Source organism: Podarcis muralis, chromosome 8 (genome assembly GCF_964188315.1).
Source record: "Podarcis muralis chromosome 8, rPodMur119.hap1.1, whole genome shotgun sequence".
NCBI lineage: Eukaryota > Metazoa > Chordata > Lepidosauria > Squamata > Lacertidae > Podarcis > Podarcis muralis.
This window is the reverse complement of record NC_135662.1, coordinates 60,669,050-60,696,901: the sequence shown is the minus strand read 5'-3', so window position 1 is coordinate 60,696,901 and position 27,852 is coordinate 60,669,050. Positions and strand designations below refer to the sequence as shown.

The 27,852-nt window shown below is 46.0% G+C and overlaps 1 protein-coding gene across 1 annotated transcript; it reads left to right on the top strand.

The window, feature by feature from the left end:
- Nucleotides 1–987: 987 nt before the first annotated feature.
- Nucleotides 988–6,025, top strand: LOC114601369 (NXPE family member 3-like). Its single transcript, XM_077933249.1, has 5 exons — nt 988–1,096; nt 3,128–3,852; nt 4,584–4,654; nt 4,747–4,959; nt 5,331–6,025. Exons 1-5 carry the CDS (start codon nt 1,028–1,030, stop codon nt 5,864–5,866), a joined length of 1,614 nt encoding a protein of 537 aa, XP_077789375.1. The 5' UTR covers nt 988–1,027; the 3' UTR covers nt 5,867–6,025.
- Nucleotides 6,026–27,852: the final 21,827 nt, after the last annotated feature.

The following is a 27,852-nucleotide window of genomic DNA, read 5'->3' as shown; positions in this document are numbered from 1 at the left end:
CTTGCGAGGCACCACTGTATATGGAAGAGTAATAAGGAGCAAGTTCTTAACAAATTTTCTCAGGAGAAAAGATTTTGGTTCCATCTTTTTTCAAGGTACATTGAACTATAGATTTATTTTTCTGTTTTTCAAAACTCTTCACTAACACTCTAGAGTTCTTACCACCAGTGCTCATCTCTTTCTATCCCTCTTGCAATGAACAGACAACACACTGTTAAGTAAGTTTAAAACAATTCATTTACAAAATGTTCCAAAGGTCCCATTCATACATTTATCTAAGCAGCAGCAAGGAGAACACAGGCAGAATACTCTTGAATAGAAGATACAGAAAGATCACTTCAAATACATGCTATGAATTTGCAGCTTGCTTTGACATATCCTCCTTGGTCAGTTACAGGGTTCACAAAAAGAGAGGGAACAGGAATAAAAAGCTTCACTTCCTTCCTCATCAGAGAAGAGGGGATGTGACCTACCTGAGTCTAGGAATCTAGCTCTATTGTCTTAACCCCTTCATGCACCAACTAGCACTCATGCATAGTTATGTTTGGCTGCAATTTCCCACAGCCTGAGCCCTGATAGAGAGGCTGGGAGGGCTGCATTTGGTTCCTGAGGCTACTCCCTAACCAACCTCTAACCCAGCCCTCTTAACAAACCACAATTCTTGCCCCCGGGGGGTGGGGGCCGCAGCGCATTTTCTTGTTCACTTCAGGTAGCAAAGTCTCTTGAGCTGACCCCATCTCCCGTTCTTAGTGAATTTTTTGGCAGGAAGGAGATGTTCTGAGTCCTTACGAGCCCTTTGAGTAACCTTGCTGCAGCAGATTCACTTCATGGGCCTGCAGAGCCTCAATAGATGTGCCTCAAGGAGACATAATCCACTGACTTCCTCTGCTGCCCTGCTGTACTTTGCCTCATAGGTGTGCTTACTTTCTAGGTGAAAGTCCAATTTTGCTAATACCATGTATCTTTTGTTATCTTGATCAACAGGGAAAATCATACAGGAAGGAGAAAGGAAAGGCAGGTGGGACAGATGGTGATGGCTCCTTGTGGTCTCAGACCAGCTCCATTTCTCTGTCTTGGACTAATATTCACAGCGGGGGTGAGTTCATGGGGTCATTTATAAATCTACCTCTGTGAGTAAAGTGTTCTCCAAAGATTCTCTTTTTTAAAAAAGAAAGAAAGAAATCGAACATGAGAGTTTAGAATTCTAGATAATAAATTTTGAGAGGAAATGTTTTTCAGGAGGGTTATTTTTGTGCAGCTCCATGCTTGTGACCAATCATAGTATTTTTTCCTGTGCCCATTCTCCCCTATGAAGTGTGTGTGTGTTTAGGAGAAATGGAATTTATTATTAGATGTGTGTGTAAGTGAGTGAAGGGCATGCAGGTGAAGAGCAATGGTAGGGCTGAGATGTTTGCAGTGCTCCGACAGGGTGAACCAATAGTTGGGCGCTACAGTTGTGGGGTCTGCCCCTCACTGTCCATTAGCCATTTCTTGTCTTCTGGTGTGGGTCATATGTGCAATTGGGGTCCCTTCTTGAAAGTCTCAACAAGAGCCAGGAACATAGAACCATAGAATTGTAGAGTTGGGAGGGACAACAAGGATAATGCAACCCCAACCCCTGCAGTGCAGGAATCTTGCATCCAGTCTGGGGCTCAGACACACAGCCCTGACCTTAAGAGACTCATGCTTTATCAGCTGGGCTATCACATGAGGGACTCTCCATTCCTGTTCACTGCTTTGGAACTTTGAAAAACACCCTGTATGACTTGTAGATAACTTATCATCATCATCATCATCATCATTAAAATTTGTATACCGTCCCTCATCCATTGATCTCAGGGCAGTTCACAAAACAAAATTACAATATAAAAACCACAAACAAACTCATAAAGGTTTTCCCAAAGAAAGCAGGAATCCCATTCAGCCCCACAACCACAACCTCTCCAGGGACTGTCTATTACACATTCATGCTGGTGGCTGTGGCAAGTGTTTTGCTGGCAAATTGTCACCGCACAGAAGGGTGCCCTGTCTTGAAATATGAAGTGGATCTTTTCCCAGTACTAAAACTATTCTATTGCTTTGATATTTTGTCGTCGTCGTCCCCATTTCATACTTTCATTAGTAACTAGGAGTGGAGGCCTATGATATTACTATGATATTGTAATTAATTAATACAGTATTAGGCACGCTTGGCAGATTCAGACTTTTTAATTTTCTTTACTACATAGAACAGAAACGTGCTAAATTAGATGACTCTCCAAGGCATTAGATTTCCACCCCCACCCCTGCCTGTGAAAGTGAAACACTTTCTGATGCAAATTACCCAAATTGGCATACAGTAGGGGGACTTCCCAGTTCAAAAATTTATGGAGGAAATTCCTGCAACACTGTTCCTGGCTTCAGATCCTGCCTGAGACAGGGGTGCCCTCTCGATTGTGGGTGTGCATGTGACGCAACTCTTCTTCCTCCTCCTATCTGCAGCCAGTGAGGTGCCCTTTTCCATGGGGAGGGGCTCGTGCCTCTGTGTCTGAGCCCCACCCCCTGGAAAAGGGTGCCTTGCTCGCTGGCTGCAGAGGGTGGAGCTGAACTGCTTCTCTCTCAGAGGCTGCAGCACTGTCACCTGCTGGCTTTTTTCACTGACTTTGTGGGCGCCCAGTCCTATGGTCTGAGGTGTGTGGGGTCCTTTCTTTGGGCAAGTGGCTGGACTGGGTGGTCTTCTGAAGTCCCTTCCCTTATAGAAATTGAGCTTTCCCAGCAGCATTACCACCATGCTCCTAACCTGCTGAAGAGTTGTAGACTTATTGCTAAAGCCCCCAATATTCTTTTTTGGGTATGCTTTAAACATATGGCGTAGACAGGGTGCCGGGCAGAATAAAATATTGGGACGGGGGCCAAGTAAGCCCCACCCAAAATAATTGATCACAAGATGTGTCACATACACAATTTGAATGGTAATGTCCATCAACATTGTGGGGTTCTGGCCCTCTCAAATATTTTATTGGGGGGGGCTGAAGGGACCTCGGCTCTGCGGAGTTGGCTCCCACAGGCGCAGATGTGGCCATAGTCCTTGTATTTCCCCCCACAAAGCCTCACCCCATTTCTTTTTTGTGTTATTCTGACTCCCCAGATGATCTACCGATTCCTATCCTTTGACCACTTCAGAGACAAACTTGTGCCTCCATCCCCTGTGGGTGCCAAGCCAGGCCCAACTCCTTTAACAGAGTCTCCAGAACTGCAGGCACTGCTCCAGCTGCTCCATTGGCCAGCTCCAGCTGAGGATGCTGTAGCCTTTGCTTCCTCCACCAGTGCTGAGAAGAGCCACTACCGACTCTTGCAGTCCCAGAGCAACTACACAGTGGGTAACATGCTCCTGGTGTCGCTGGAGGCCCGGGACCAGAGTGGGCAGCCCAAGCACTACGGCGGAGACTTCTTGAGGGCCAAATTGCATTCCCCAGAGCTGAAGGCGAGTGTGGCAGGGACAGTGGAGGACCACAAGAATGGCACCTACACACTGACTTTCCCGCTTCTGTGGGCAGGTGCGGCACAGGTGTCTGTGCGTCTCATCCACTCCAGTGAGACTGTGGCCCTCATTCGGCGCATCCGTGACTCCCATCCCTCCACAGTCGCCTTCTGGGGCTACTTTGTGGACCCAGGCCAAGGGAGCAAAGAAGAAGTGACTGAATGCAACGTGCATCCAGTCTCAGGCCCAACCTGCCAGTACGTGGATCCTGGCACTGGGGAGCACTGGTTTTGTGCCAAGCCCCAGCATCACTCCTGCAATGACCTTGTGTACCACTCTGCTGGGATCTACAAAAATGTGCTCACCTCAGCAGAGAAAGTCTTCCTTAGTGGGTGAGTGCTTTGGAGATGGCTGGGAATGGGGAAGGTAAGCTTATGGCGTGGTGATAGCGATGCATTTCCAGGATTTCTTATGGGAACCATGGGATATTTTCTAGAGCCTTCCTGGAAGTACATATTCTAGAAGTAGCTTTCACACCATGTAGGGAACCTTTGGTATTCCAGCTGTTGCTAAACTACAATTCCTAGCATTCCCATGAAGACATACATCACTATCATTCACATGCTGGCACTCCTTAGTGCAAAATGTAACCAAATGTAAGTGATGTTCATGAAACCATTTCATTGAATAATATTCCATGACATTAAACAACCCTCTTCTAATGCATAATAGGGTCTAACAGCAGAATACAAAGTAATTACAAAAAGAGCAAAAATAACACAGCACCAAAATCAAATCTTGGCCCCAACAGAAGTCCTTAAACACCACCATAATCCACATCACATTTGTGGAAATTATTGTCTGGGGACTTTGGGCCTCAATCCAGCACATTGAGAAAAGCAATAGCACCAGAACTGAATTAAATTAAACACAGATTGAGAGATTGCCTGTAGAAGGTGTGCTAGTGTGACCAGTAAGCAACACAACCCACTGTAGCATTGCTCAGATGTGCTATAACACCTCCTGGACTCCCTCGAAGTGATGAGCTTCAAAGAAGAAACTCACACTTCAGCCGTGATGCAGCTCAAGTTGCCCTGTTCTTCATTCCTCTCTGTTCACACAGAGCTGCGACAGACCGGATTATTCCAGGGAGTGTGCCCATCATCCAAGTGCTGCCTAGCCACCAGCCTGTTGGTGAGTGGAAATAGATGGTGGGAAGTCAGTTGGCTCTGTGTTTATATTCTTGAGAATGGCATTGTGACCATCCCTTGCCTGTGTTCCTGTAGCCACCTCCCCACCGCTCCCATGCCATCCAGGACTTGCCCTCACCAACCCTTCAGGTTTCTACTACAAGGATGTGTGGGTTTCCTTGGGATGTTCTAGCCGGACCTTCCCTACTTCTGACTTGGCACTCGGCTGCTTGCGAGGCAAGATAGTCCATATGATTGGAGACTCCACACTACGCCAGTGGTGGGAATTCCTGCTGGCCTTCATTCCATGTAAGTCACTGTCTGGATGTGGAAAGGGCATTGTTTTGGGGGACAGGTGTCCTGGTGTGGGGATAAATGTATAAGAAAGGTATGTTTGAGCTTCAGAACCAGAATGAAGGAAACAGAGGTTGGTGTGGGAAGTGGTAAGAATTGTGTTGGCTGGGGTGGTTGGCTTTGGCAGAGAACTAAGAAGGAATGTTTGGGGTAGGAGAACAGTGAGGGAAGCTACTCCCTCACTGTTACACATGTGTAAGGATATGCAAATCATGGATCAGAGCACATGAGAACCTTTGATGGATGACTGGAGTGTGGAGCTGTCCATTTGGGACTCTAACTCCTGAGTCTCTCACACACTCTTGTCTTTCTCTTTCACTGTGTAGCAGTCAAGCGCATAGACCTTCACGTGACCTATCAGTCTGGCCCACTGCTGGCTGTGGAGCCAGCACAGGGCCTTGTGCTGAGGTGGCGTGCCCACGGCATTCCGCTGCGCACCGCGAAGTCCAAGATGGCTGACATGCACTACTTGGCCAATGAGCTGGATGCACTTGGTGGGGGCCCGGACATGGTGGTAGTTTTCACGCTCTGGGCCCATTTCACCACCTTCCCAGTGGATGTATATGTGCGGCGGGTGCATGGCATTCGGCAGGCTGTGGCTCAGCTCCTGGCCCGCAGCCCCCAGACCACCGTTGTCATCAAATCAGCCAACACAGGATACAAGTCTGTCTATGGCAGTGACTGGCTCTCCCTGCAGCTGGACAACATCCTTCGTGCCATGTTTGCTGGCATGAAAGTGGCCATTGTTGATGCCTGGGCCATGACCTCCTGCCACTACCTACCTGATAACATCCATCCTGGCAAGGTAATTGTTCAGAATGAGGTCAACGCCTTCCTCTCCTATGTCTGTCCAGGGAAGTGACTCAGAATGGAGCGGTCTTGGTACAGCAGAAATAGAGCACATGGAAAATTCCACAATGATGAGGGATCTTCAGAGAGCACCTTGACATGTTCAGGGGGTAGGTTGGTGGCTAGAGCAACTTCTCAGCAACCAAGTTGCAGTGGGTGTTAGATGGGGACATGCAAGGTAATAATATAATAATAATAATAATTTCTTATTTATACCCCGCCCATCTGACTGAGTTTCCCCAGCCACTCTGGGCGGTTCCCAATCAAGTATTAAAACAAGACAATGTTAAATATTAAAAACTTCCCTGAACAGGGCTGCCTTCAGATGTCTTTTAAAGATAGGATAGCTACTTATTTCCTTCACATCTGAAGGGAGGGTGTTCCACAGGGTGGGCGCCACTACCGAGAAGGCCCTCTGTCTGTTTCCCTGTAACCTTACTTCTCGCAATGAGGGAACCGCCAGAAGGCCCTCGGCGCTGGATCTGTGTCCGGGCTGAACGATGGGGGTGGAGACTCTCCTTCAGGTATACAGGACCGAGGCCATTTAGGGCTTTAAAGGTCAGCACCAACACTTGGAGGTGTAAAGAGGGGAGAGGATCATTTATGCATACTGTATGTGGTGGGAATGTGGAAAAATTAGGAAGTTTTGGGATGTTATATATAACAAACTAAAAAAGATGTTAACAATCGCATTCACAAAACGACCAAAACTTTTCTTATTAGGGATAATGTCAACTGAAATAAAAAGAAGAAGTAAGACCTCTCTTTATGTATGCAACATCCGCAGCCAGAATTTTAATTGCAATGTATTGGAAAAATGAAACTATACCTACAAAATCAGAATGGCAAGTTAAATTATTAGAATATCTGCAAATGGCAAAAATGACAGGGAAAGTAAATCAAGAATTGATTATATTCAAGGAATATCTGAAAAATTACTGTGATAGCAAAAACCTCCTGGCAGATCTTGAATGAGTCTTGCAATGTACAGATAATATATGTAAATTTAATGTTTCTATTTATTTTTTCTTTTCTTTTTCTTTTTGATTTCTTTATCAAAATGTTTTATGAAAATAATATAATAATATGGCACTGTGTAAAATATAACAAGTGTAATTTAGCTTTTTGAGAACTTTCGGAAGTCTAGGTCTTTTTAAAATTTCTTGTATTCTTTTTAATTTCTTTGTTATATGAGATGTGATATAAATTGTAATATAGTATATTGTATAATTTGTGAAATATGTTTAATAAAGATTATACATACATACATATATATATATATATATATATAAATATATATATACATATATATATATATATATAGAGAGAGAGAGAGAGAGAGTTTGGATATCAGAAAAAGATATTAATATATTCAAAGACAATTACACAGTATGGAAAGAGATTAAAAGGAATTTGGAAATCTGGGACAGACTAAAATTATCATTCTGGGGAAGGATTTCCATAATAAAAATGAGTACGTTGCCAGAAAGACATTTTATGGTTTATTTGGCAGGGGGAAAGGCATAGAATTAATTTCAAGATATTAACTGATATAAAAGAAAGAGGCGGTTTCACGCTGCCAAATCTGGAATTGTATTACGAAGCTGCATGCCTTTCTTGGATCAAAGAATGGATAATTTTGAAAAATTACAAATCTGCTAGATATAGAAGGTTTCAACAATGGATTCGGGTGACATGCATACCTAAACTATGGTAAGGTGAGAGTTCACAAAGAGTTCATGAATCATGTGGCAAGAAGATCATTATATGATCATGTGGCAATTTTGACTGGGCTAGAATGACTCGTAAAAACAACTAATAGAAACGGTGGAAATGATGGTTAATAGAAGATAAATTTGGAAAGGCATAGAACATAGAATTCTAAGGACCCAAGTAAAAGGTGGAAAGAAGTCCGGTGCAAACTAAGTAAAAACACAATAAGTAGAAAAGTAACACAATTTTTATTTTCCTTTTTGTTTATGCATACATGTTCAATGGTGGAATGTCGAGGGATTTCAATTATTCATTGTGAATGTTGACGTGTATGAAAAGAATGGTTGTAAATTAACTGAAAAACCAATAAAGATGTTTTAGAGAGTGAGAGAGAGAGAAAACCCTAATGCCAGGATAACAAGAAGGGGCTCCAACTTTAGATCTTATTGCAAGGCAGGTTGGTGTCAGGGAACTGCCATCGGAAGGACAGGAGGTGCAAAGGCTCCCTCAGGTTGAAAGAGACGGAGCAGCTGAAGAGGGAACCAGTAGGGGGCGAGCAGGAACTTCCAGGGAAAGTGAGTCGGAGGGGTGGCTCAGAGACGTTTCCAGCGAAAACAGTGGAGAGGTCTCAGGACCTCCTATAGGGACACCCACGCCTCGCCGGAAACTGTCACGCAGAGAGTCCAGAAGACGTGTTTCCGTGAAAGAGCTTTTATGTTGGAAACGTTTCCGAAAGCAACCACTTTCGGATTCTACTAGCGATTGACGCAGCCATGCCGGAGGGGCTCCGTCACAGGCAGAGGTTTGAAAACCTGATCAAACTCTGAGGGACTTGCATTTTACGCACAAGCAGCTCATCATCCCACCACAGCAATCCGAAAGTCACTGAAAGCCAGCTTGTGCAAGCAGCGGCATCATGAGCGACCCAGCCGGAACCGGAGGAGCAGGAGCAGCTGGAGGAGGTCCAAGCCTGGAAGAAAGGTACAGGGCGTTGGAGATCCAGCTGGCCATGCAAACGGCGAGGCTTGAGGAGAGGAGGGCTCAGGATGCAGAAAAGGGAAAGGAGAAAACCACCTCGATAGCCAGAAAGGTGCCAGGATTGGTGCAGAAATTCGGGGGAGATCCCAGAAACTATCATGCCTTTAGAACTGAGATGCAATACGCTCTCAACCTGCAGTATGATGACTTCCCCGACGAGGAATCGCGAGTGGCTTTTGTAATTGGCCATCTCGAAGGGGGGGCGAAGGATTGGGTTCGACCCCTGATGGCAGTGAATAATGAGATACTAAAGGACACGAGGAAGTTTTTTCGTGCCATGGACCTGATGTTTTCCAGTGACATTGAGCAGGGGGTGGTACGAAGGCAGTTAATGGCTTGCAAACAGGGGAGCCGATCTGTTCGTGAGTACTGGACTGAGTTTACTATGCTGATTCATAAATTGGGGTGGGACCTATCGGCGGAACCCATCCAAATGCTTTTTGAAGAGGGGCTTTCTTCGGCCGTTAAAGATGAACTTTCCCGGGGGGCGTACAATCTGATACGCATAAGGAAGGGAGATGAATGGAAGACCACCATGTTCACCCCTTTGGGAGCCTTTGAATACCTCGTTATGCCCTTCGGTCTACAAGGAGGCTCCGCGTGCTTTCAAGCGTTTATTAACCACGTTCTGGGGCCTTTGCTCTACAAGAACTGTGTGGCCTTTTTAGACGACGTGTTGGTGTATTCGGAGGATGAGGAGCAGCATGTGAGGGACGTTCGAGAAGTGTTGGGCAGGCTGCAAGCCAACCAGCTGTGGGTGAAACTGGAAAAGTGCCAGTTTCATACCAAGGAGGTGGAATTCCTGGGGTACCGCTTGTCAGACAAGGGATTGGCCATGGATCCAGGCAAGGTCCAAGCGGTACTGGAATGGAAGACACCGAAGACCAAGAAGGATGTGCAAAGATTCTTGGGGTTTGGGAACTTTTATCGGAAGTTCATCAAGAACTTTGCCCACTTGACGGCGCCCATCACCGACTGCCTCAGCAGCAAGAAGAAATTTGTTTGGACGGCGGAGGCGGAGCGAGCATTTGAAGAACTGAAAAGGGCTTTCGCCTCGGAAGAACAACTTCTGCATGTGGATTTACGAAAACCCATGAGAGTGGAAACCGATGCGTCCGACCGGGCGGTAGGGGCGGTACTTCTTCAACCGGGGAGGAGTATGTCAGAGTGGAGACCGTGTGCCTTCTTCTCGCGGAAGCTGAATAAATCCGAGAGGAACTACACGGTGTATGACAGGGAACTACTTGCCATTCACGAAGCGTTCCGGAGGTGGAGACATTTATTAATTGGGGCACAACAAAAGGTGCAAGTGTGCACCGACCACAAGAATTTAGAGTATTGGAGAACAGCTCGAGTGCTCAACCAACGACAAGTGAGATGGGCACAGGAATTCTCTAAATTCAACTTTGAAATTTGTTATGTGCCAGGTCCAGAAAACGTCAGGGCGGACGCTCTCTCACGCAAACCAGAGTATTGGGAGGGGGAGGGGGCGATTGAAGAGAGACATGTCATCCCTGAGGACCGCTGGGTGTGTGGGGCGGCGCTGGTGGGGCAACGAGAACTGGTAGAGGAAACGGAAAATGATGAATATGCCCAGGATAAGCTCAGAGGACTCAGGGGGGAGGGCGAGAGCCCCGAAGGTTTTGAGGAAAGAAATGGGGCATTGTATTACAAAGGGGCACTGTATATACCCGAAGGTGAATTGAGGGGGAGAGTACTCAAGCAGTTGCACGATAGCCCCACGGCGGGACATTTTGGGCAACACAAGACCATGTGGTTGGTTACCAGGGAATTCTGGTGGCCCAAGGTGAGGGAAGATGTAAGGGAGTATGTAAGAGGGTGTGACCAATGTCAGCGAGCCAAAGGGGAAAGACGGGCGCCGGCAGGGTTATTAGAACCATTACCCACACCAGAACGGCCTTGGGAAGCGGTATCAATAGATTTTATGACGGATCTGCCGAAGTCCAAGGGGAAAACAGCCATCATGGTAGTAGTAGACCTGTTAACAAAGATGTGCCACTTTGTAGCATGCTCACATGCAGTCACAGCGGAAGAAACAGCGAAGTTGTTTGTAGAACACATCTTTAGGTTGCACGGGGCTCCCTTGAGGGTGATCTCGGACCGCGGCAAACAATTTACTTCCAGGTTCTGGAGGAAGCTCATGAGCTTGCTGCACGTGGAAGTCAATTTTTCAACGGCCCGGCACCCTGAAACCAACGGGCAGGCGGAAAGAGCAAATGGCATTCTTCAACAATATCTGAGGTGTTATGTCAATGACAGAGAGAACGATTGGGTCGAAAAGTTGGCGCTGGCAGAATTTGCCTACAATAATGCGGAGAATGTGTCCACAGGGATGAGCCCCTTTTTGGCTAATTACGGGTGTCACCCCAGGGCATTTCCAGGGGAGGGAGGGGAGAGATGGAGCGTTCCAGCGGCTGAACATTTTGTAGAAGAGATGGAAGCGATCCATCATCAGCTCCAGCTCAACTTAGAAAGGGCCAAGGCACAATATAAGAAGCAGGCAGACAAGAACAGAAGGGAAGGTGAAACCATAAGGGTGGGGGATCAAGTGTGGCTGTCAACCCAAGGGTTGCCGTTCAAAGGGGGTTGTAAGAAATTGAGGCCCAGAAGATTGGGACCCTTTGAGGTCATTCAGCAGGTCAACCCGGTGGCTTTCAAACTCCGGTTACCCAACCACATGAAATTGCACCCAGTGTTCCACAGGTCGTTACTGTCACCATACAGGGGGGGACGTGAAGGGGAGCACGTCAGGGGACCAGCCTTGGAAGAGAGGGAACGCAGCAACCATGTAGCGGAAATCCTCGATTCCAGGTGGAAGGGAAATCAGGTAGAGTATTTGGTGGCGTGGGAAGGGGAACCGGAGTCAGAAAACACCTGGGTGACTGCAGGGGAGGTCAATGACGAGGTTTTAACAGAAACGTTCCACCAAAGATTCCCTAGGAAACCACAGCCGGTAGAAAGGTTTAGGAGGGAGTACTTCGGCACCACCGACGAGGAACAGGAAATGGAAGGATTCACGGAGTCGGAGTTGGAAGAGGGAATAGACTCCGAAGACGAGGAGTATCGAGAGACGAGGGACAGTAGCAGGTGGAGGGAAGTGTTCGAAACTTCGGACGATGAGGAAGGTTCTTTCAGGGGTTTTACTTCCTCCCAGCCCGGAGGGGAGGAGACGGGAGGGGGTGAAGGGGGCCCTGGAGGGGAGGTGGATGTCAGGGAACTGCCATCGGAAGGACAGGAGGTGCAAAGGCTCCCTCAGGTTGAAAGAGACGGAGCAGCTGAAGAGGGAACCAGTAGGGGGCGAGCAGGAACTTCCAGGGAAAGTGAGTCGGAGGGGTGGCTCAGAGACGTTTCCAGCGAAAACAGTGGAGAGGTCTCAGGACCTCCTATAGGGACACCCACGCCTCGCCGGAAACTGTCACGCAGAGAGTCCAGAAGACGTGTTTCCGTGAAAGAGCTTTTATGTTGGAAACGTTTCCGAAAGCAACCACTTTCGGATTCTACTAGCGATTGACGCAGCCATGCCGGAGGGGCTCCGTCACAGGCAGAGGTTTGAAAACCTGATCAAACTCTGAGGGACTTGCATTTTACGCACAAGCAGCTCATCATCCCACCACAGTTGGTATAGTCAGCTTCAGAAGATCCTTATTGAATTCTCAACACTGCTCAATGCCCTTACATGACCCCATTGCCCACCTGCAGTTTAAGCCAGTGATCGTGCTCTTTTGGGACAGACTATACTGCTGTCTTGCTTTTGCTTCAGGCTCTAGCCTTCAAGCTCTTCATCCAGTCTCACTCTGTTTTCTGTGTTCTTATCTTCCTCTTCTTCATCTCTCCCAGCACTAGTAGAATAGATCTATTTATGCTCCAGCCAGCCTTTCAACCAATTAGATCTGAGTGATGTAGAATTCCTCCTCAGACCACTTCTCCCATCCGATGAGTGACCAAGAATTTCCACCCAGTGAGCCAATCAGAAGTCTAATTTTACAATCCCCTCTGTCAGTATTTAAAAGAACCCAGGTTTGCTCAGACCAAACTTATGTAACTGAATAACAGCCAACTGCTAGCCACCAATAGACACGTCATAAGAAGTCAACCTAATCCTAAAATGGAAAGCTATCTGTGGACAAACGGTGGCTCCCTCAGCAACCCCTTAGTCGCCTTTGGCTGGACTTAACTGTCCAGGGGTCCTTTACCTTACCTTTTACCTAATCCTGAAATGAAATGAAAGCAAAGGGACTAGGCATTTAGAACTTGTTTTAATGTTATAAAGCAGTTCCCCCTCCCTCATTAAACAACCGAAAACATTTCTGGGAACCCCAGATTATGTTCTGGTAAGGTAAAGGTAAAGGTACCCCTGCCTGTACGGGCCAGTCTTGCCAGACTCTGGGGTTGTGCGCCCATCTCACTCAAGAGGCCGGGGGCCAGCGCTGTCCAGAGACACTTCCGGGTCACGTGGCCAGCGTGACATCGCTGCTCTGGCGAGCCAGAGCCGCACACGGAAACGCCGTTTACCTTCCCGCTAGTAAGCGGTCCCTATTTATCTACTTGCACCCGGGGGTGCTTTCGAACTGCTAGGTTGGCAGGCGCTGGGACCGAACAATGGGAGTGCACCCCGCCACGGGGATTCGAACCGCCGACCTTTCGATCGGCAAGCCCTAGGCGCTGAGGCTTTTACCCACAGCGCCACCCGCGTCCCCTTATGTTCTGGTAGGTTTGTGTTTATTCTTACCTACACTGTGTGCTCAGCATCAATTTCCTGATTCCAATCCTAGATCTAAAACTAACATATACACATTTTAAACATTGAGTCATGTTCTTTAGAGGTCAGAAGTGTGCTTGAGAAATTGCTTATCAGCACAGAATAATCTCTTGGCCATTGTTACAATCTCTTTGAAGGCAGGTTAAGGAGAAAATAAAAGTGATGTGAGATGAATATATGAACATCTAGCTAGATGGCAGATAGTTTAATGGAAACTGAAGGCCTTTCTTGGTTGGGACAACCTACTCTTCAGAGTGTTACCTTATTCTAATGACATTCATTGGTTTTGGCACAAGATGGATCTTGGTGGCTGCCTGTTAGTATACAATTAGGACCATCTAAACCTGAGGAGCACAATGCAATTTAAATTACTTCCATGGGAATAGGTATTTCAGTCATTAATCAGTTGCACTTGACTAACAGTGTACTCTAATACATCTTTATTTAGCTGTAAGTCCGACTGTTTTGCAGAGAAGACTGTGTAAACGTGCATCTGACTGTACTGTGAAGATTACCTTCTATTAAAGGGATGGGCTGCAAGCTAGGCAGTGCTTGGTTTCTACTGCAAGGTGTGCCAGGGCTCCAGCTTTCTTGGCAATCACACCTATTGCAAAGGAAAATCAGGGACATCTCAAGCCCAGCCCTTTGGAGCAGACTTTGAGGGAAGGGCTGCGGGGGGGGGGGGGAGGAAGGGAAGTTCCAGTGCACAAGCAGAAGTCTATTTCAACAGCAATGTTGGATATCGCCCTATAATTTTAATAGAAATATGAAAGATCTCACCATAGTGAGGAAGACTGTGAGCAGGTGATCTGTCAGCTCAGTCTGCAATTGACAAGCAATTTCCGGGGTTCTGCTCTTCCTTATTATGCTTCTTCGTACAGTATTGCACTTAGACCAGAAAGCCTTCAGAGGACTTCTTCAAATACAGGTCTGTCCTCTGGACGGCAGACTAAGCCAGACACACAGGTCACCTGATAATGGTCATCTTACCCCCTGTGGGGTGATGTATTTCTAATTTATAGCATTTCCCACCTCTAAATAGGTATCAATACATACAAATCAACATATGCAAATTGGTGTCCTCTATTTTGGTAATGTATTCCCTCTTGGGATTTTTTTTAAGAGACAATGGGGTGGTTTTTTTGGGGGTTTTTTGCTTAACAAATTTTCCATATAGAGGATAAATTAGATAAATAGGTAGACCCTGGAAATATGGGCTGGCATGGTGTACGGATGCTAGGAAAAGCTTGCATGCATGAACAAGCTTGATGACAGCTATGCCATGTGGATTCTGCAAACAGCAGCAACAAACAAACAAACAAACAAACAAACAAACAACCCTGCCTGTGTCAAAAGCACCAATCCTACAATAAACCCCTGTCTGGAAGCATGTTTAGTTTCATGTGAGTGGCACAAAGCTTGCACAAAGCTTATGCAGAGGTTATATGGTGTTTGCTTTTCATTGAGCATTCACCCTACTTTGCTTGCATGGAAGTTATATGTCTTGCTGTTAATCAGTCATTTATTTCACATTTTTTGGAACATTTCTCCATCACTTTCCTGACAGCAAAAAGTCTTTGAAGAAAGCTAGGAAATGGGCATGTGATGGAAGATGTTTGCAGAAAATGTTGGTGATGATACATGAAGCACTAAAGTTACGGTAGCTAGGGGCAATAAGAAAGGTCCAATTCTTTAGCTGATGTCCTAGATAACAGATGAAAGAAGAATGCTATCAGAGACATGAAGAAGCTGATTCTGTTTGTGTGTGTGTGTGTATGTGTGTGTGTGTGTGTGAGAGAGAGATAGAATATTATTTTATAAATTTTCCAAAAAAACAAAAAATGAAAACAACAATACATATTCAAACATAGAAAGATATAGAGTTGACTTCCCCCTGTTCCCTTCCCTGGTTGCCTTGTTTATCATCATACCGCATCTCCATTTTAAATTATAAAATCATTATATTTTTTAAATCGTATTTAAATCGTGCTAATGTATTAACCTGTATACATTGCTTCTGTATATATGCAATAAAGTCCTTCCAATCTTCTTTAAATGCATCGTCATCTCTTCCTTTTAATTTCAAAGTCAATTTTGCCATTTCAGCGTATTCCATTAATTTCTCTTGCCAATCTTCTTTAAATGGGACACCTTTGAAGAAGCTGATTCTAAACTTTTCCTAAAACCACCACTATATTCTAATGAAACAAACTAATCATAATTAAGGGTATCAAATTAGGGGTATTGCAATAATGCCCAGCATGCTAGCAAACAAATGAAGGCTGTTCAGCCTGCGAATTAAGTCACGTTTCCAAACAGAGATAGACTAGAAATATTGGCAATTGTTACCAGAAAAGGTTAAGTCAATGTTTGTTTGTTGTTGAAATTCTGTCCCCAGGGAACACAGTTTAGACATTTCCATGCTGGAAGTAAACACAAAAAAGGTCAAAGCAATTAACAGATAAAAAAAATTTCTAGGCCAAACTAATGGCGATTGTAAGAGATCCATTTTGGATCTCCCACTTAAAAAGAAAGAAAGAGAAAGAAAAAAGACTAAATGTAACAGCTTTGGACCAGAGAGAGGCAGTTCTTGGGGAGAGGGGATTGGCTTCTTTCCCTATGCCATCTTCACAATTCTTATTGCTGTTACCAGGGATGTGACCAGGATTTCCTCAGCCTGGTACACTGTATCTGGATTGGGCTCCCTGCAGTATATTGACAAGAACTGCTGCTTATGTATTTATATTAACTTACTAGCCTACCTCACAGGGCTGTTGCAAATATGAAAGGGGGAGGGGTGGAAAATGAACACAACTTTGACTTCCTGTGTGGAAAAGCAAGATGCAAATACCAACTCCCTTCTTACTGTACTCAAACTTTTTTTTTAAACTGCTACTTCCCCAACCTAGTGTCCCCCTATGCTCGCTCTACTCAGACCTCTGCCTTAGTTTAAAATTGCTACTTTCCCCTCTCAGTTTCTCTCTAACCCTGATTTATTCTAACTTCTGCTGTTGTTTGAAACTGCCATTATAACCTGTGACCCTCCATCTTCTGCCTTCTCTTTTCCTCCCCTCCCCTCCCCTGACTTCATGCAAATCCAGGATTGTGATGCAGAACAACAAATTCTGCATTGGTGGCTATGCAAAGACAGCCTTACATTTTTTTATATATAGGAAGACACACACACACACACACACACACACACACACACACCATACTAGTATAGTATATACCTCCAGTTTGAGAAATAGAGACATTCTAGACCAAATTGCAAGTCTTAGTGTGACCTTCCACCCTCTCATATAATTCTGATCCAAGGAGAATTCCTAAGCCTTTAATAACTGACTAGAAGGAGACCATCACAATTAGTGGAAAAGTCATGCCTGCAATATTTGCATCACTGCAGGTACCTTCTTCTTCTTTGGTGATCACTCGTAGCTGAGTAAGATTGTCTTCCATGAATATGGTCTTAATGGTGTGTCTGTGACTGTGGAGGCCAATTCTGGATCCACATGTCCTTCCACAGTGGGGACATAGGTTTCTGGGCAGGAATTGATCACTGTGAGGATTTGCCATAGGTGCCTTCTTCTTAGCTCGTTTCTCCCTTTCGTCCTGAGTTTGTGCTGCTTCAAAGTCCATGACACCTTTGGTAGAGGCTATTCTCCAATTGGAGAGTTTGCAGGCATGGTCTAGTCACACCATCTTTCATACTTCAAACAATGGGATCTATTCATCAATGGAAGGCAAAATATAAGGCTCAGTGGCCTACAAACTGAAGATTTCTGTTCCAGGCACTATTTTTTTATATATGCAATAAAGATAGGAATTTTAATGCCATGGATTATGTTTTTGCATTTCAGAACAGAATTCTGATGTCCGAGTCCCACGAATATCTCATACGTAAGTAGAGGCTGCAAAAACTCTGCCTGTCCTTAGAGGTACTTTGTTATTTATTTTTATGTTGGAAGGCAGAACTTTGACTATGAAAACAGGTCCTGGGACTGAGCCCTAATAACCTTCATGATAAATCAAGTCATGAAAATCAAGCCATGCTTCCCAAACTCACCTAGCTATGTTTACCATACCGTACTTTTCGCTCTATAGGACGTACTTTTCCCCCTCCAAAAAGTAAGGGGACATGTGTGTGCGTCCTGCAGGCTCCTTGGCTTTAGCGATAGCAACGCAAAGCCTCCGAAGCGCAGAGGGAGCGCTCCCTCTGTGTCTCCGGAGGCTTTGCGTTGCTTTCGCTGAAGCCTGGAGAGCGAGAGGGGTCGGTGCGCACCGACCCCTCTCGCTCTCCAGTCTTCAGGGATAGCTGCCTGAAGCCTTCGGAACGCAGCGCGAGTTCCCACTGTGCTCCGCAGGCTTCGGGTTCCTTTTGCTGAAGCCGGGAGAGCAAGACTCTCCTGGCTTCAGCAGAGAGGGAGAGCTGTGCAGCGCCCCTTCAGCCAAGCGGGAGGAGAAATGGAAGGGGCTCCGTTTATCCTGCCGCTTCGCTGAAGGGCCGCTGAGCAGGGGGGGGGGGAGATTTTTTCCCTTGTTCTCCCCCTCTAAAACAAGGTGCGTCCTATGGTCCGGTGCATCCTATAGAGCGAAAAATACGGTAATTTGTCTCACAATTTTCCTTGTATTTTTCACAGGCTCATAACTAACCTGCTCATTTTTTGTCTTTTTGACAACTCTTTGCAGCTTTACACGGTGTCAAATCTCTGAGGAGATTTGTTGCATGCTGTTTTTGTGTAGCCCTTCCTCGTTGAAATGCTCCCCAGAGTGCTATTCTTAGTTGTTTTGTGTATGAACCAGGACCTCCTCTGTTGTAAGCATGCATGCAGTCAGCATTAATATCACGCCCCGCACAAAGCAGCTGAGTGTGCTGCTGCCAGACACCCATTGATCAGCGATTGTACATGTCATCGTAAAGAAAGCCCTTTAATAAGCTCAAAAACAGATCCTGGTAGCTGTTCTCGAAAAGCCTCGGGTGGAATAATCAGCCTTGTAAGAAACTGGCGAGGGAGAAAAACACAATGCATTCAGTCAAGGCAAAACACTTAAGACACTTCATCAAAACCATGCCTAAGTCATTCTTATTAATGGAAACTCGAATGGATTGTCAAGATTACAAAACAGCATTTGAAGGGCTATTTATACTTTTCTCAGTACCAGTATGAATTTTTCATATTAAATTGCTCATACTATTGGAGGAAAGCCAATGAGCAGTCCAATCCCATGAATGGACTGTAGCGGCTGCAGTACAAACATTAGGGCCAAAACAGATGTGTCATTAATTGCAAGTAAACAATTAAAGTGCAGGGTTCTTGTTGTTGTTTTTAATGTAAATAACTGTAGAGGATTGGGAACAAACAGGATTGGAACTGTGGTGTGCCAGGGTAGGGGAAGATGCTATGATCCCAACACCTTTCTCCAAGCTGCTTTTCAGCCCAGGGGAGTTCCTATTGCTATCATCTGTGCACACTAACTGCTTCTGGGTTCCCCCAATGTGGTCCACAGCCATCACGGTGCAATAGATGACTCTCTTGGTGCTAGCTATTTCCTCCTGCACCTCCAATTCTTTAAAACAAAACAAAGAGGTGTTGGGTTTGTTATTGCTTGAGGGGGGATTTCTCCTCTTTTGGGGAATTATTTTTTTGTTTTTACATGGGTGTAGGTGTTTTGCTTCTGTGTGTAGGAGAGGGGTGCTTCTAAGCAACAGCAGTTTTTCTTCTGTGAAATGAGCACTTTCATACATTCAACTGCAGGATTATTGTAGTCAGGGCGCCATCTTGGCAGTGTCTTCTCTTTTGTAATAGTGTTTTGTTCAATGCATTTCAAACCTGGGCAGAGAGTGGTGAGTCACAGTGTAATTTGGAATAGAAAAACAGCAGACAGTGGAAAGGTCAAATGTTGCCACTTTCTCTTATCATTTCTCCATTCTGAATTATCTGCTTCCAAATAATAATAATAATAATAATAATAATAATAATAATAATAATAATTTATTACTTATGCCCCACCCATCTGGCTGGGTTTCCCCAGCCATTCCCCAGCCACTCTGGGTGGCTTCCAACAGGAGATTAAAAATACATTATTATTATTATTATTTTAATTTTTTTTTAAATTTTCCATTAAATACATCCAATTAATAACAAATCAAATCCAATCCTAATCCAAATCAAGGGGGGGACCAAATCAAGGGGGGGACCAAATTACAACCAAATTATTAATTATTAAATTTCAAATGGCCTTCCCAAATTCTGGACCTCTGAAGCGATCATCTCAAACAATTATAATTTCAGCTTTCTTTTTGTTGTTCTCATATTTTCCACATTCCGATCTTAAAGTCTCAAAGTCCTCAGTCCCTGGTTGATCAATTCTCATCATGTTAGACAGCCATATATCCTTTCATTTGCCAAGTACAGTTTATACACACACACACACACACACACACACACCCTTCTGTCAATTTATCAGCGCAGTTTTTCCTGGCTTCACTCTGGTCTTATCTCCCAGTCTAGGCTGTTGTCCAAGCCTGCTATTTCAAGTTTAAATTCCAAAGTTGTTGTATTCTTAAAACATACTGCTTGCAGATACATGCAGCAATGAAGATATGAATCATTTGGCAATTAATCAGCTTTTCCGGGGATCACACAGAACACACTTCCTGGGCCCTGGAGGGGGGCTGCTAAATACCCGCCTCACCTTTTCTCTCACCCATAAAGAAGAAAAGCCTGCAAACAGATGTACTGTACAGTGTGGGATATTTCCCAAATTATTGTCTCAGATTGTTGTAGAGTCAGCCACCAAATGTTTCCCACTCCCTCAAAAAAGGGAGGAATTCACTCTTTTTTTGTCCTGCGTCAGAGCTGGCAAATGCCATCGTGGCCACTCCTTTAACTTTTGTCAAGTCCAATTAAAACTGCGCAGCTGAATAATTAATTGTAAATAGAAGTCCACTTGTACTCCATTTGAAAATTAGATCTTTCTAATGAGGCTCAGCACATAAAAGCAAGTGTAGATAGAAAGAAAATTATAGTCACGTACAGATCACCTCCCTAAATCAAAACACCATGGTTATGTCCAAACTTAAACACCAGTGACTGTGCAGTTCCACAGGTTATTTCCTTTTTCTTCATCGGTCCAGAATACGCCTGTTTTTGGCCAGATATTATTTTTTTAAGGAACAGGTGCCCCTGCGTGTAGGAGTGGCTCTGGAAAGTGCCAGCAGTGTCGTGCTCTTTGACCCAGCACCCCCCCCCTCCGCTTGCACCTTGATGCGAACTGACAGATCACGGGTGATCTGCGGGTCTGTGAGACAGTCCTCCCCCACCTTGGGGAGTCTGCCAGGGTTAATTATCCCCATATCAGCCCTGAGTTACCGGCACAGCTGGAGTCTGTTCGTGTGGGAAGCAGCCATTTCCCACAGTAAAAAAGCTGGAAGTGAGATTAAAAATACATTAAAACATCAATCATTTAAAAACTTCCCTGAACAGGGCTGCCTTAAGATGTCTTCTGAATGTCAGGTAGTTGTTTATCACTTTGACATCTGCTGGAAGGGCGTTCCACAGGGCAGGCGCCACTACCGAGAAGGCCCTCTGCCTGGTTCCCTGTAGCTTTGCTTCTCGCAATGAGGGAACCGCCAGAAGGCCCTCGGCGCTGGACCTCAGTGTCCAGGTCGAACGATGGGGGTGGAGATGCTCCTTCAGGTATACTGGACCGAGGCCATTTAGGGCTTTAAAGGTCAGCACCAACACTTTGAATTGTGTACGGAAAAGTACTGGGAGCCAATGTAGGTCTTTCAAGACTGGTGTTATGTGGTCTCAGCTCCCAGTCACCAGTCTAGCTGCTGCATTCTGGATTAATTGTAGTTTCCAGATCACCTTCAAAGGTAGCCCCATGTAGAGTGCGTTGCAGTAGTCCAAGCGGGAGATAAAGAGAGCATTCACCACTCTGGCGAGACAGTCCACGGGCAGGCAGGGTCTCAGCCTGAGTACCAGATGGAGCTGGTAGACAGCTGCCCTGGACACAGAATTAACCTGCGCCTCCATGGACAGCTGTGAGTCTAAAATGATTCCCAGGCTGCGCACCTGCTCCTTCAGGGGTACAGTTACCCCATTCAGGACCAGGGAGTCCCCCACACCAGTCCACCCCCTGTCCCCCCAAAACAGTACTTCTGTCTTGTCAGGATTCAGCCCCAATCCATTATCCACCATCCATCCTCTAACCGCCTCCAGGCACTCACACAGGACCTTCACCACCTTCACTAGTTCCGATTTGAAAGAGAGGTAGAGCTGGGTATCATCTGCATACTTGAAAACAGGTATCAGGTATGTAGCAACTGATATGTAACAACACACATGTTACATGTATGCTACAAGTCTTCTACATGTTTCTACTTCTCATGGAAACAGTGAGGCTTCCAGTGGAAGTGGATATGCACGTCATCCATTAATACGTAGCCATTCAAAAAGGAAGATGGAATGGAAAGGTCAGAAACTTTGGGCACGTACAGGCTGCTGCTATTTTTGGATGGGATTCAATCACATCTTGGCAAATTTAGGCTACACAAGTAAAGTTGGTTTGGTGCTCTTGTGCAACAAACCCATATTCCCTACTGCAAAACCGGACACTTTGCAATAAGGAAAGTGGTGGAAAAGTACACTGGAAAGTGTGGGATAACATTTGCTTGCTTAATTCAACTTTGTACAAACTCCTCACAAACAAATCAGAATGAATGCTCAATAAACAGCTGAAGTTGTATAACATCTGTGCAAACTTTGTACAAAAAAAAATGATTAAAGCTTAAGCAGGTTGCCTGGGAGTGACCTTGAAGGAGGGAAGGATGGTATGGGAATATAGGTTGCAGAAGTGGCTTTTGGGGGGCTCAGTGTATTACAAGTCCAGGCTTCAAAGATGAGGTGGATCTCCAAATTGGGGTACATAGAATGGTCACCATTCTAATATTTCATATTTCCCCCTAGAAGAGTTAAACTGGCCCTTGGTTATGATGTGCCTTTTATTGGATTCATGTGCTGGTCATATTTTGTAAAGCTTTCCAATTTCACAGAGTTCCTCTTCAGGAAGAGGTAATGGATGGTTAATGTGAGAAGTAATGAAGTGCGACTTACAGTGGATGACTGGATGAGGGAAATTTGGAGTATCCTAGGCATGAGGCACCAAAAGTGAATGTAGCCCATTCCCTTCTGAATGCTTCGATGTTTCTCTCAGAGCTTTATGCTTTCTGACAATTCCTATTTTGTTAAAAAATGGTCACATCTTAACTGCCTCTATCCTGAGAGGCCAAAAGTGAATTGTAAAAATCAATTTAGCAATCTGACTGCATTAATGGTGCATGAAGTAAAATGTGGTAAGTCTGTTAAACACGAAGGGGGAAATGATACATTTAAAAAGAGAGGGAAGGTCACTGGAGAGCAGGGGGGTCAATTCACTTCAAAGACATATAAAATCAACTTTTTAATTATTATTACACGTTCACTGTGAAGTAAAGTAATTGCACAACACTGGAATAAAAAATAATGCTTGTCCATAATTAAGACGTATGGGGTAGGATTGTCTGGCACAGCTCTCATGCCTTTAATGTCCAGTACAGATAGCAGAAGTTCAGCGGGTGAAGTTTTCCCTTGCTACTGTGTCCACAGGAAGTGGGCCTTGCTTGGTGCATATTGCAGGTGATGTGCTGACTCTAATGTGCCAGTGGGTGATCTTCAAAGTCCAGAAAGTGCTTACGAAAGACTTAAAGGACTAGAAATGTATTACAGTGGTGCCTCGCAAGACGAAATTAATTCGTTCCGCAAGTCTCTTCGTCTTGCGGTTTTTTCGTCTTGCGATGCACGGTTTCCCATAGGAATGCATTGAAAATCAATTAATGCGTTCCTAGGGAAACCGCCTTCAGACCAGGTCCGGGGACAGTCTGTCCCCGGACCTCTTCTGAAGGCTGGGGGGGGGGGGGACAAGGGCTTTTCTTCCCACCCCCAGCATTTTAAAAAACCCTGGGACAGCGGAGGACTTCTCCGCTGTCCCGGCGATCTTAAAATGCTGGCGGGCGGCATTTTAAAATCGCCCCGACAGCGGAGGACTTCTCCGCTGTCCGGGGCGATTTAAAAGCCCCTGGGAAGGCAGGCAGGGGGGACAAAGACTTTCGCCCCCTGCCCGCCTTCAGAAGGTGTTCCCGCCCCCCGCCCCGCTTTGGAACAGCGTTCCGAAGTGGGGCGGCTGGGGCAGGTCTTCCCGCCCCCCTCCCCGCTTCGGAACAGCGTTCCGAAGTGGGGCGGCTGGGGCAGGTGATCCCGCCCCCCCTCCCCGCTTCGGAACAGCGTTCCGAAGTGGGGCGGCTGGGGCAGGTGATCCCGCCCCCCCTCCCCGCTTCGGAACAGCGTTCCGAAGTGGGGCGGCTGGGGCAGGTGATCCCGCCCCCCCTCCCCGCTTCGGAACAGCGTTCCGAAGTGGGGCGGCTGGGGCAGGTCTTCCCGCCCCCCCTCCCCGCTTCGGAACAGCGTTCCGAAGTGGGGCGGCTGGGGCAGGTGTCCCCGCCCCCCCTCCCCGCTTCGGAACAGCGTTCCGAAGTGGGGCGGCTGGGGCAGGTGATCCCGCCCCCCCTCCCCGCTTCGGAACAGCGTTCCGAAGTGGGGCGGCTGGGGCAGGTCTTCCCGCCCCCCCTCCCCGCTTCGGAACAGCGTTCCGAAGTGGGGCAGCTGGGGCAGGTGATCCCGCCCCCCCCTTCGGAACAGCGTTTTAAAATGCTGGGGGTCGGGAGCGAAGCGCTGCCGACCCCAGCATTTTAAAATCTCCCCGTGTCCCGGGAAGGTTTTAAAATGCTGGGGGTCGGGAGCGCTTCCCTCCCGACCCCCAGCATTTTAAAATCTCCTCGGGACAGAGACTTCTCTGCTGTCCCTTGGAGATTTTAAAATGCTGGGGGTCGGCAGCGAACGCTTCGCTCCCGCCCGCCAGCATTTTAAGATCGCCCGGGGCAGGCGGGGGGAAGGCAGGCGGGGGGGAGCAAAGACTTTTGCCCCCCGCCGGCCTTCAGAAGAGGTCCTCTTCTGAAGGCCGGCTGTGGGCGAAAGTCTTTGCTCCCGACCGCCAGCATTTCCCTATGGGCTTTCGTCTTGCGATGCAAGCCCATAGGGAAATTCGTCTTGCGAAGCGCCTCCAAAACAGAAAACCCTTTCGTCTTGCGGGTTTTCCGTCTTGCGAGGCATTCGTCTTGCGGGGTACCACTGTATTTGTATCATATTGCCAATGCACACAGTACTTTACAGTGTAACATGTGCAAAGAAGGCTGGTTCCTGGCCCAACAACCTTGCTTCTGGTTCACAGAGAAGCATGAAACTGTTTGCAAAAGTACTCTTAAATCAGCCCATGTGACACTTTGAAATTCCCACAACTGGGACCTCACAGTGCAGCATCACCTGATGTCAAGTGATTAACAGGTGGCTGGTCTGTCAATTTTTGCACTGCAAGAGTGGGGAAATAAGGATCAGGCCCACTGGCTAGAAGAGGTTCCCAATTCATCTTAAAGGGGCAGGTTATGGCAGGGCAGAACTGCATGGCAGGAGAGACAACAAAGGGCTCTTCTTTTCCCGAAGGCGATGATGACGCCAGTGATTAATTACTGTGCTACTTTTAGTTTGCAACATGCAACTCATTTGTACTCGCAACATTATTAATCTCTATTAATGGAGAGGGCTCTTGATATAAGGGAAAATATGCTTGCATCATGGGTTTCTATGGCTTGCCTCATAAGGTCATCTCTGTCCTTGTCCATTTCACCCTTTCCCTTCAGAAATTTGCTCAGTCCAAAAGGAGGAAATCTGTGAACTGAAAAATCTTCATTGAGCTTAATGTTTCCTGTCAGACTGTGCACATCTGCCTCCCTGGATAACACAAAATAAAAATCAAACTTGAAAATAATAAATAAAACAGAGGCTGCAGAGGAACATTTATAATCTCAGGGGGGCAAGAAGAGGCCAAGGGAAAGTACAATGTCTCAAGTGTATCTGATTGTACTATGGCATGTGAGTGGGAGACAAAACTTGAATGCTCAGCTCATTCTGTTTACAGCCTATCTAATATTCAATGGATGAAGCATTGGGATTGGATCTGGGAGATCCAGGCTTCGTGAGAGTCTTTGACCTCAGGAGTTTGCTGGCAGCAACATATACTATTGACAAGGCCTTTCAAGCTTCACCGGTCAAAAGGGAGAGATAAGACTAATTAAATCTGCCACAAGGCGGAAAGTACCAATGTTTCTGGGTGGATAAGCTTCTAATTTTGTAGAATAGCACCTGTACACCACAGGAGCTGTTTTGTTGTTGTTGTTGTTGTCTTTACATCTGGTACCATGAATGGGTAATCAGATATTTTATTTGGAAGCTGTTTTAAAATGCACATTGAAAATACTTGCAGCAAAAAAAGTTTTAATACCACACTGTGCCTGGCGCAATGTACAAAAGGTGTTGGGATTTGGGCAGAGTGTACTGGCTAGACTTTAGAGGGTGAGGACCTAAAGTCACCTGTCAAGGGTGTAATTAGAAATTCTGTTTGCGTGATTTTAAATTAAATAGAAAGCATGGGGAAGGGTTAGTTGTTATCAAGATAACAATGCAATTAACATTAGGGAGGAAAAAACCCTTCTCTTTAATGCTCATTTTGACAACATGGCACTATAGCCCTCGAGATTCAGCAACCAACTGCTTGGGGTCAGATCACATCCCAGAGGAACTGGGAAAGAATCACAGGCAGACAAAGTTGGAAGCCACAGTTTTGAGTCCACTACAGGGACGCGGGTGGCGCTGTGGGTAAAACCTCAGCGCCTAGGACTTGCCGATCGCATGGTCGGCGGTTCGAATCCCCGTGGCGGGGTGCGCTCCTGTTGCTCAGTCCCAGCGCCTGCCAACCTAGCAGTTCGAAAGCACCCCCGGGGGCAAGTAGATAAATAGGGACCGCTTACCAGCGGGAAGGTAAACGGCGTTCCTTGTGCTGCGCTGGCACGCAAGATGCAGCTTGTCACGCTGGCCACGTGACCCGGAAGTGTCTCCGGACAGCGCTGGCTCCCGGCCTCTAGAGTGAGATGAGCGCACAACCCTAGAGTCTGTCAAGACTGGCCCGTACGGACAGGGGTACCTTTACCTTTTTATCTGCACTTTTTATTGTTTGCACTTCAGACAAGACAGAGTGTTCCAGCAGGCAGTCCAGTGGTAGGGTGTTTAGGTCCTGCGGTACAAAAAAAGAACTCCATTTTTGTAGAAATTGATTGTTTTTCCTAACTGCAGCATTTAGGTCTTTTTTTAGTTTAGAGAAAAGGAGAGTAAAAGGTGAAATGATAAAAGTTTATAAAACTATGCATGGCATGGTTAAAGTGGATAGAGAAATGTCCCTCATAATGCTAGAAGTTGTGGACATGCAATGAAGTCAAATGTTGGAAAATTCAGGGAACAGAGAACAGAAAGTACTTCTACATGCAGCACCGGTAAACTATGGAACCTGCTCCCACAGGAGGCAGTGGTGGCCCCCAACCTAGATGGCTTTAAGATAGGTTTTGACAAATTCACGGAGGAGAGGACTATCAAAGGCTACTAGTTGTGATGGCTATGCTCTGCCTCCACGTTTGGAGGCGGTAATGTGTCTGAATACCAGTTTCTGGAAACCACAGGGAGGGAGGGTGCTCTTGTGTTCAAATGCCGCTTGCAGGTTTCCCATAGATACCTGGTTGGCCACTGTAAGAACAGGATGCTGGACTAGATGGGCCTGAGGCTTGACCCAACAGGCTCTTCTTATGTTTTTGTATGGGAAATGTCTGTCTAACATCTCCAGGGTGACATGGAAATGTGGAGAACCAAATTTAAGACTGGAAAGCTGACAGAAACTAAATTGACTGATCTGCCCATCCCTAACCAGAACTTATTAAACTTCAAGTGTTATCTGGGTGAAAAGTATGAGAGTTGGGACCAAGAGTTTTTAATCCTTTATATTTGGGTGAAGGGGGAGTGCAGTGCTAACATTTTTGAGGCTATTACTATAGATATCTGTAAAAGAATGAAATAACGGCCTGTGTAATTCCTTCATAAGGCTAGTGACTCGTGTGATTGTCAAATGTGGGTCTCTAAATGCCTCTAGCATACTATGTGGCATCATTGTAGTGTTACAGGACATTGCACTTTGTCATTTCCTTATGTACTAATGGTTGGATATATAACTTGAGCCTTAATGGCCTTTTTCTAGATAACATGCTGTTCAGTTATTGAATCCTGCCTGCAAGGCCCCATTTCCACTTGTTATCAATAAACAATTGGTTTACCAAAGTGGCAAAGAAACGGATGAATGTCATGTTGGAATTCTAGGTGAATCTGAACAACTAGATCTTTTTTCCCAGAGTTGTTCAATTCCCTCAGGATTAAACCTTTTTGATGTGGATGAAGCAATAATTTTTCTGATGAAGTCTCTGACAGCAACAG